Source organism: Scomber japonicus, chromosome 7 (genome assembly GCF_027409825.1).
Source record: "Scomber japonicus isolate fScoJap1 chromosome 7, fScoJap1.pri, whole genome shotgun sequence".
In the NCBI taxonomy this organism is placed as follows: domain Eukaryota; kingdom Metazoa; phylum Chordata; class Actinopteri; order Scombriformes; family Scombridae; genus Scomber; species Scomber japonicus.
The window spans coordinates 24,234,242-24,244,687 of NC_070584.1; the positions used below are offsets into that span (position 1 = coordinate 24,234,242).

Genomic DNA, 10,446 nt, shown 5'->3' on the forward strand with positions numbered 1-10,446 from the left:
CGGTTAATGAGTATAAAATAATGCATAAGAAAACTGGAATATTTCACTCAGTGTAAACATCAAATGGCTTTAACAGAGAGCTGAAACACGCCGATACAGAATATATATGTGACACTTTATGTTTTATGGAAGGCTTTATGTTTAAAGGCTAGCATTACCCTTTCTAAACCTTATGAACATGTCAGTAAAAGAGCAGAAAGCTACAATTTAAATGCTTCGTTAAAGGGTAAAACATGTCATTTAAACTGATGTATTGAAAGCACCTCAGGTACAGTATGTCTGAACCAACAGGGTTTGCAACCACATTCCTATGCTATCTAGGATAAACAGTACAGTACAATACACTGTATTTATCTGCACGTGAAAAAATATGGCTGTATCGTTGATTTTATTCATGTAATGCACGTCTAGCATGGCCAATAAAACTGCAGCGGATGCCAGAAGTACTCCACGGTCTATTAAAACAAGGTGCATACTTTTCTCTACTTGTAAGGTCACAGTGCCCCTGAGTGCAGTTTGTACCTTTTCTTAGAAACCTTCTCAGAGTAAACTTCTAAGAAGCAAGATAGCCCCCGGGGTAGGAATACACTCAAACATCCTCTGGCAAAAATGAGTGAGCTTAAAGAATTACAGGAGGAGGACAGCCTGCCGATGAAATGAAAAACAAAGTAATGCTTTTGAGTAAAGACGCCAGTGTCCAGAAAAAAAAGTCCTTTAGCACAGAGAGAGAGTTACAAAGGATTTTGCAACAGTCCTTGTTTTTTTTCCAACTATGTTCCAGTTGTGCTCTGGAAGAACCTTTTGTGTTCTTTTTTTGCACTTTGTTCTGGTTGCATAACTGTGTATAAGAGTAAATTTTAAAAAAGCATCATGTTTTTTAAATTCTTAGAAATCTCCTTTTGGATTGGGTAACACACCAGCAGTTGCATACCATTCCTAGTCAGCACACAGTTGAAATATTACGACTTTTCCATGGACATTTGAACAGCTGTAATGTTTGTGTCACTACTTTATTGTGTCTGAATAATCGACTGTGACACAAAACTACAGCATTTAAATAACCATGGCACATTTGATTGGCTGCAAGACGTGTCAGAACTAGAACGACACAATTTTCTCTCTGTGTGTGTGTTATTGTGAAAACCTCAAGCAAGATTACAGTAAACAGAGGAACACTTCCATGTCCATAACAGAAAGGGAAATTGTTGTTGTGGTTTGCAGCATTGGCATGTAAAATCACTGTGATATACAGAAAGAGTCGCATTGGGTTACACTTTGATTTCGGTGTCTTTTATAGTGTGTCATCTTGACTTAATAGAGCTGCAGCTTACTAATATTTTCATTGAAGATTATTATGCTGATTTGTCAATTGACTGATCTAGTAGGTCTCAGGAAATAGTGGAAAATCAACATCACCACCTCTGAGAAGCCCCAAGCCATAGCCCGCTGATCTCTAATTGAGTATCATGTATGAAAAAGAAAAACAGCCAATTGTTAGAGTGGAGAGGCTCAAATGTGCAAATGTTTGACATTCCTGCTTAAAAAATAACTTGAATGATTCATAGATCAGTTATCTAAAGAGGCATGGGTTTAGGTTGGACTATATGAAAATAACTTTCTTCTGGGCCCCTTCTTAAATAAGTCATCATCTAACTGAGCAATTTGTGGGTCGCCACCAGTGGTGTGCCGCCCCCCCCCACAAATAACATGATCCCCTTTCACTTCATTCACTGCAGCGCTGCATGAGGCAACTGACTCGGACTCGCGAGCAACAAGACCGTTAAGGGTGTGTGCTCATTCCTACATTTGCTGACTCACATTATCTCCCAAACCCTTTCTCTTACGTGTAAATAATCACACTGTACCATCAAAACAACAGGCAGACACTGCTGTGTAAACCCTGACAAGAGCTGGACATGCTTTAGTGTGATTGGTTACAGCTTGAAATTCTTCCCCTTGTTCTTGGCCTCTTTCCAGTACTTCCCTTCATGTCTTGCAACTGCAGAACCCTTCTGGGCTGTCTGGTACATTCCAGAGGAGAAAAACACAAGGGGAGGGAGGGAGCGACGTGCAAAACGTTACTCGTCTCTGCCAGAGTACAGTGAAGCGGTTAGAGGAAGTGACTCCACTGAATGAGGAGGGAGAGAGAGGAGGGACAATCCCCTAAGAGGATCAGGTTTCAGTAGGCAATGAGGTCATCTCAGCCGTCTGTGTTATTGGGGCAGATTGTTACATCATGTGACTTTAAACGTTTAAATGTATATTATTGTGTAAAAAGGGGAAGTGTGAATTGTATTTCAGCTGTTGATATGGTGACAGAGGTCCGATGTGAAGCATAGTTTCGATGACTATGATCTAATTGGCAGGTCATGACAGATAATGAGAACAGAAGCGTCTTGCAAGGCTCTTACATTTGACTTACCACCTGTGTGAAGTGGTGGAAAAGTACTGTACTGTAAATGCAGTCTGGAGGTATTTTCCATCTGATGCAACATTTCAGAGCTGAATGTTGTTACATGATTGTTAACTCCATCACATTTATTTGACAGCTACAGTTAAAAGCTACTTTTTTTTAGATTTTACATAAAAAAAGAACAAACTTGTATATAACCTCATATGGTGTTACGTAGGGATATGTGTCTTATTCCAGATGTTTATGCCTTAATTCCCACTCTAAACTTCTCTCATGGTTTCATTTTAAGAAGTTTTCAAGGTTCTAAAAGGGAAAAACAATCCAATACTTAACAATAAAGCAACAAGTAAAAGTCTTTTATGTTTTACAAATTTGTGTTAAGTCTTGTGACCCTTTGGTGGATGTCTGACCCCATTATTGGAAACCACGAACTGGCTCCACCTCGAACAGCTATAACGGTAAAATGTGACGTATGCACGGCTATATGAGCATTAAAGGCTAGGTTCTTAAAACAGGTGGCCGTATGAACACTGATAGAGGTTTTCTTCACTGTAATGATTCCTCTTGTTCACACTGGCTACCAAAACATCCCCTTCAAATGTGCTTTCTATGTAAGTGATGGGGGCCAAAATCCACAGTGTGTCCATTGTACAGAAATGTATTTGAAAGTTTATCTGTAGTTTCAGGCTTCAGCAGTCTGAGTTATATCAGGAGCTGACTGCCTTGTGACTGGAGGCTTTCTTTAGCATTATGAAGGGGTCTCTTAATGACTAATACGAACAGGAGGAATGAACACGGCAAGAAAAACCTATTTAAATGTTCATTTGGCATCTGACTGAATTGTGAACCCGTCCTCTGATCTAACAGCATCATCTTTATTAATACGTCAGTCATGGGAGCCATTTTTCTGCAAGTCAAGCACCTTGTTCTTGTTAGTCAATTTTGCTGACACTGCTTCTGTGCCTGTATTTAATAGTCTATTGATTGCAGGACTTGTTAAGGGTGTGTTTTGACATTGTTATCTTGACACTTCTACATAAGGATCAGAGTATTTCCTCCATCCTGTCTTGTGTTTACTTTGGCATGTTTCTTGTGTGCAGGATTGCTGCTTATTATTTACATAATCCAAGCCATTATGACTGACAACTGCCACTAAATCTAATCAACAATGTCGTCCTCAAGCCTATTTAGAGCTGTTGTTGACCTGATCATGCAAAGCCGAGTTCATTCAAAACAGAAAAGTCTCTGTATTCATCACAGTACAGTCTGGCCTGTTTTCTTACATAACCAGCTTAGAGGAATCATTAACCTGGATCAAGCTCCATTTCCCCTCTACATGGCTATAACTGGGACATTGGGCAGATTTTATACGGGCTACTACATTAACTGTATGATTACAATATTTCCCCCATCTCACTGATTTTGGTGCCTGATGCCACCCAGTGGACAGTTTTGAATATTGTCAAACATGGTGCCACCACCAGACTTTAGTCATGTGAGGTTCGAGTCTCGTGTGACCTTGAGCTGCCAAGAGTATCTGCAACAAACACCTGCAGGTTTGACATCTGAGAACTTGCCTGGTGGCCCGAAGCCCAAAGCGTACAATAACATTGTACTGACTTGATAATGTTGGAGTCACCAGCAGGCCATTACTGTATTTAGGTCATATCCAAATGAATATACTACTTTCATAAAATGGGTTTTCTAAGCATAAAAATATGCTCAGAAACAGAAGGGAAAGTGTTTTTCTTTCTCCGACTTAACATTTTGGGACAGTTTGAGGATAAAACACAACATTGCTGCTTTGACTGTTCAGAGTTAGTCTGTAAAATGTAACAGATGTGAGTGCTAAAACTGCTAAACTGTTGACAGATTTGGAGAGTTAAAGAAAAAATATCTTTCCTACCTGGGGAAAAAAGAAAATCATCCGAGAAGTTTCAGGAAAGAAAACCAGTCTTAATAAAAAAAAACAGATCACCAAAGCCAAATTATAACAGAGTAGAGAATTTTAATGTAACAACATAAGGAATTCATCGATGTACAGTAACATATCGTACTATTTTTAGATCTTTTTTAGACAGAAGGAAATGAAAGAAGCATCCTGGAATGATTCAAGAGTCAAGTAAAATAGAAAAACAAAAACATCAACATGAACATACAACCTCTTAATACTGTGCTCTGATAAAATGTTACTGATAAAACTTTTTTTAAAAGGAACAGAACACCTCACATGACATGGTTCTTGGTTAAAACCTACAGTATGCAGCTAAAATAGATTACAGTACTTAAATATAAAAATAGACTCTTTTTTTGAATTCATTTGTTCTTTAAGTTCTCCGCTGCAGTCTTCTAGATGGACGGATGTGTTTGCCCGGTGTAAGTCCACAGGTCAGCTGTTTTCTCCCTCAGTGGCACATCCGAGAGGTCATCTCTTTCTGCAGCAGGCACAAACCACATGGAGGTGTTGCAGTGAGTTACAGCACTTAATATATAGAATACATATGATACATATTTGTAAGCTCAGATATATTTTAAGTATCCAGCACATTGTGGTCTGCAAACACACAGTTAATAACATATTTTCTTAGTCACATAGACCTATGTAAGAGCACGAGAAATTCAATTCAGTGTCATGTCTCCAGGAGAATGGAGTTTTAAAGATCCTGAAAACAGCAATGTGATTTAAAATAGTTGAGTTATACCTAATTAAATTGTAACTAAACAGTCTGGAATAGCCTACTGTAGAAAATGTGACTATACTTTATGTTAGGGTTAGGGTTAGGGCTGCAACTAATTCATATTTTCATTATGAATCAATCTTTATATTATTTTCTCAATTCATTTATTGGTAGTTTGGTCTATAAGATGACATATAATGGTGAAACATGTTAATCTCTGTTTCCTAAAGACCAAGGTGACGTCCTCAAATGTTTTCTAGTGTCCCAAACAACAGCTCAACTTACTATCATGAGAAATTATTCATCTGTATTATGTTCTATTTATTTCAGAAGTATGAACCTTTGAGATTTTTGCCATTTTTAGTTGGTGATCAGTTTACTTTGGATCAACCTTTGCGTTTCTACTTTTAATTAGCAACCACAAAACAAAAGGACAGTTTACCTGCCTCTTCACTTTTTACTAACTCTAGCTTATCAACTATCTATTGATCTATGTGTGGCTGATAAGTAACACATTGCAGTGCAGCAATGCTTAAAATATGTTTGAGGTCATTTAAAAACAGTGTCCCCATTACATTACATAGTTTGTCCACCAGGGGGGCGCTGACACATTTATTTTTTCAACTGTAAAATATATTGCTCATTAATTAAACTATATTGACCACAATTCCTTACAAAACAAACTGATAAAGATCCTTAATAAAAAAAATGTAATGTTGTGTGTTTATGGAAGAAAAAAATTATTATGCATTTTAATGCCATATCGTAATTTCATGTGACTTTGCAAAGGTAGCAAGTGTCATTATACATTTATTGGAATAATTTATGATTATATTAACTCTTTCATATCTAACAGTTCTTTAAATAAATTATATATATTGTCATTTTTCACACATTCGGAGTTTCAAAAGTGTGTATTTAAAACTCATCATTTAAACATAGCTCAATGCTCTTATTCACAGTTTCACTTTCACCTTCTGCATTAGACATTTGACTCACCAGAGGCTCAAGCTCTTTGTGGTCGGTGAGGTTGAACTCAGTGACGAAGTAATAGAAATGCTTGTAGCAGGTATTGACGTGAGCCTCAGCCCCCATCTGGCTCACACGGTCGAAGTGGTGGATGTAGACGTGAACAAAGACCCGGAACAGACGAGACAAAATCTTCTTAGCCACCTGCATGAAGGTCTTAGGGAATGGAGTACCTGGCAAACAGACAGATGGAGGCGGGAGAACACAGGGGTCAATCCACAATGATACTTTGCTACTTTTTTGCAGAGAGAAATTTAAACACATTTTAAAATATTGAGGGTTTGAAGCCAATGGTTATAAAATATTCTGTTTATAACCTTTTCTTGTCCTCGGAAGGCCCTCAGGTTAGACATCAGCTAGTATCAGTATATGTATTTTTATATATATATATATACGTGAATGGAAAACCAACACAACTAGGTGCAGGGGGATAAGCCCCAGCTCTACACAAGTGATTAATTTAGTATGTCGTTTTTGCTTTGACTAATTCAATAATATTTCAGGAATCTGTTCCAGAGGACAGGAGCGTCAAAGGTCGTTTCTATTCATAGTACCCTGTGCATCGTGTGACCCATTTTTAAAAGCCATTGCTTAGATGTTTCTGTAGTTTGTCAGATGCCGAGCAACAGCAACACATCACGTGCACAGAGGAGAGAGACAGAGATAATAAAAACAAAGAATGCCGTGGCAACAGAGGATAGTGTGCGATGTTTGCAAACACTGTATGTAATCTAATCTAATCTAATAAATATGGCCTTGCACATTTAATCTAAAACATCTTTCATTTGTCTATTGCGGCTTCAAGTTTTTTGATATTATCTGCAGAATTTGTATCTGTATCTCGTTTCATTTTATTTTTTCCAAATGATGTTCTTGTCCTTATTGTGTCCTCTCTGTGACATTTTGGAAGATTTTGATCATTTATTAAGTAAAAAATACCACATATTAGCTTGCTTCAGCATCTCAACATGACAATATGACTGTTATTTGAATGCCTTCTGAGTTTGGACATCAATTTTTAACTCTTTTAAATTGGGATGGGCATTTATTATTGTTGTAGACAAGAGAAAACCTTGAAATTGCAGAACTGACAATAGAAATCATGACTTTCACAATCATGCGAATCATATGAATGAGTGGTGACTTGGTTAACACACAAGATGATTTCTGTACTTTCATTTCAAAGAAATTTGACTTGATCCACTGAGATCGTTCACAGTCTGACTTCTATAACTTTTACATGCCACAGTGAAACCAAAAAGCCTGTGACCTAATTCTGGATCCTCACATCTGCAGCTGATCTTAACACTTACCGACGTTGGTGGGGAAGATGTTCTCGTTGTTGATTTGTACCTCGATCCAATCCATGAGCAGGCTCATGTATTTGGGGGCCGACAGAGCAGTCGGCCTCTTGTACTTGTTCTCATCCTGCCAGCGGTATTCGTACTTGGGCCCGCCAGACATTACGGGGCAGGTCTGATCTGTGCAGGAGTCGCTTATGGTGCCGTAAATGAGGTTGATGCGGTTGAAGAAGTCGACTACGTGGACAGCCACCCAGTCGTTGAGGTCCTCCCCGTGGGGCAGCTGCACAGCCTGCTTCAGGTCCAGCCCCGCGTTCAGAGACGCCTGGGCCTTCTTGTGCAGCTCGAAGCGCTGCGTCCCGGGCTCAAACTTGCGCTTGGGCCGGAATGTCCTGTCTTTGTTGAAGACTTGTTTCAGGGCCATGGACATGGTTGCATGTGGTGGCAGTGGGTGATTTGTTTGAATGCTTCTGGTGAATTATTTACTGTTGAAAGGGAAGCAGTCAAAAGGTTGTGTAAACAACCAGTGCAGACTTTTTGTTATGGATTGTCTTTTGTTACTTGTTTCGAATCTGTGTGAGATCCTGTGCATGATAAAAAGAGAGGACAGAAAGAAAAAAAGGGAGAGTTTGGTTATTAGATGCACATTGCAGATTTGAGTTGAAATGCAGAATTTCTATTAAGACTGTTTTGTTTTGTTTTTTTACCATATATTACAATCTAGGGCTGTAACTAACTAACTATTAATCAATTATCATGTGTTAGATAAAATGTTGACAGTTTCCCACAGTCCAAAACTGAGATAAACTATCTTTTTACTAGTTAAAGACAAACAAATCCTACCAGTTAATAAGCTGGGACAAGTTAAAGTTTAGCTTTCTAAAAGACTGACTAAGACAATAGTGACATTTACACTCTGTTGATCGCCTAATAAATTAGTCAGCTGAGCTCTGTGACAATCACTCAAGCTTATTACAGTCAACCTTCACTCAAACACATGTTTTTATCTTCTTGTTCCTACAGCTGGATGTTTGAGATTCACAGTGTTGAATGATGTACAGTATTTGCAGCGTTTGATACTACAAGGCTATTTTCTCATTTATCTGCTGAAGGTGGAACGTTTCTCTGCCCTCATTAAAAATCACATTTTAGCAGGCTGGCCTTCATGCATGATTTGTGACATCACAAATAGTTTGGAGGCTAATCCTGGTCCCATATTGAGCTTCAACAAGTGTGATGTGGAAACTTCAAGCCTCCAAGGAGACATGTTGTGGATAGAGTTAATCTAAAATGAAAAAACATATTTGTATATTCATAGATCCTGTAATTTTAATGAGAAGGAGTAGATGTCATTTTAAGTAACTATTTTAACTATTTTCTAGAAAAACCATATCCGGCACAAATCACTATTCAAAGTAGAGTACTTTAAATACATCGTAGACATGTTTGCAGGAGATCTTTAAACATATACACATACATTGTCATTTGAGTGGTAATTACAACATTTGAATGTGTGTCCTAGCTTTTTTGTGCATTGTCTTGGGCCCAGACTTGCATGCAGGGGTGCAGTGAAGTGTTTAAGCCCCTTATCCACCTTCTTGGGCTAGAGTATAAAACTTATATTCATAGTGTTTATCTTGAGAGCTGGCATGATCAATTTCAAGGACTTTAAGCCATGAATTTAAAGTGCAAGAGCATAAACAGGCTAAATGTTTGTGTGAATGTACAGCATGCATGTGTGACTTTTTAAAAAGTAATTTTCATCATTAAATATGGGACTATTTACTGTTTTACTGTAATGTACTCTATCTACCACCCCTTTGCCTGAGGGGTCGATCCAATTGCATTACAGACAACCTGAATTAACCTTTAACTTGCCTCATTTCAGGTAAAAGAGAAGTGGGAACAGAAAACTTGCACAAAAGACGATGCTTGGCCTCATAGTGACTCATTTCCTATTTCAGACACCCTTACCGCCTTGAAACTCAACAATCTGCGGTATTACAATGAAACGTTAAAACCCGGCTTTTACTACTATAACATTTATAGTATGTACATAGTAGACTAATGTAGACCTCCATTTAAATACGTGCACCTAATCTCCATTGTAAATGTGTGTAGTGTTAACCTATTTTCCGACATAAAAGCCAAGAGATTAAACAGCAGGGCACATGACGACTGTACCAAGTTTACATGACGTGACTATAGCTAACTCGGTCGGTACTTGTTGCTCAACAAAACAGCCTCAAAATCACACAAAATGCAGTTTCAAATCGACACCATTCACATTACATTTTAAATAAATCACAAACAGCCTTTTTATTTCAGGATTGAGGGATCAAACGGTGACGAAATCGCACAGATGAAAAAAAAAGGAAAAAAAAGAGGCACTTTCGCGAACTTACTTGTTGTTCCTCCTTCCTGTTCCGCCAGTTTTCCGTCGATATTTTACCGAAAAACTGTCCGGTTACTGATCGATAGCGTTACGTTGACGACATACGCAGACTACATTATGGAGAGACGGTGCGATTCATGTTGTGTGAATTACTGTTAATTCAATAAAACATGTCACTTTAATAAAGAAACTAGCGGCTGACTCCTCCCTGCCAAACGAAAAGTCTACCGATGTCAAACTCGCCCCTGTTACAGGAACTTCCGGTACGGACGTACAAAATAATGGATAGCTTCATTCAGGCATAGCGACGTTTCTGTTATGAATTGTTAATACCACAGTTGTAATAAAGATATTATCAAAGAGTTGAATAACAAAACCCATTATTGTTCCAAAATAAACTATACAATATGGTATGGTATATTACAATACAGTAGGCTACGGTATGATACAATATTGTATATCATATTACAATATGGTACGGTACAATACAGTACGGTATGATACAATATGGTACAGACGGTATGGTATGATACAATATGGTACGGTACAATACAATACAATACGGTACGGTTGAAATATGGTATGGTATGGTATGATACAATATTGTATGTAATATTATAATATGGTACG

General features: G+C 38.1%; 1 protein-coding gene across 1 annotated transcript; it reads right to left on the reverse strand.

The window, feature by feature from the left end:
• Positions 1-4,403: 4,403 nt before the first annotated feature.
• On the reverse strand, positions 4,404-10,049 carry mob3a (MOB kinase activator 3A). Its single transcript, XM_053322641.1, has 4 exons — positions 9,827-10,049; positions 7,434-8,005; positions 6,091-6,293; positions 4,404-4,848 (listed from the first exon to the last, which is right to left on the reverse strand). Exons 2-4 carry the CDS (start codon positions 7,849-7,851, stop codon positions 4,819-4,821), a joined length of 651 nt encoding a protein of 216 aa, XP_053178616.1. The 5' UTR covers positions 7,852-8,005; positions 9,827-10,049; the 3' UTR covers positions 4,404-4,818.
• Between the last annotated feature and the right edge of the window lie 397 nt (positions 10,050-10,446).

Coding starts and splice junctions, on each gene's coding strand:
- mob3a (XM_053322641.1), bottom strand. CDS start 7,851: ATGTCCATGGCCCTGAAACAAGTCTTCAACAAAGACAGGACATTCCGG. Junction 6,294..7,433: donor CATCTTCCCCACCAACGTCG/GTAAGTGTTAAG, acceptor TCTGTTTGCCAG/GTACTCCATTCCCTAAGACC. Junction 4,849..6,090: donor ACAAAGAGCTTGAGCCTCTG/GTGAGTCAAATG, acceptor TGCCTGCTGCAG/AAAGAGATGACCTCTCGGAT.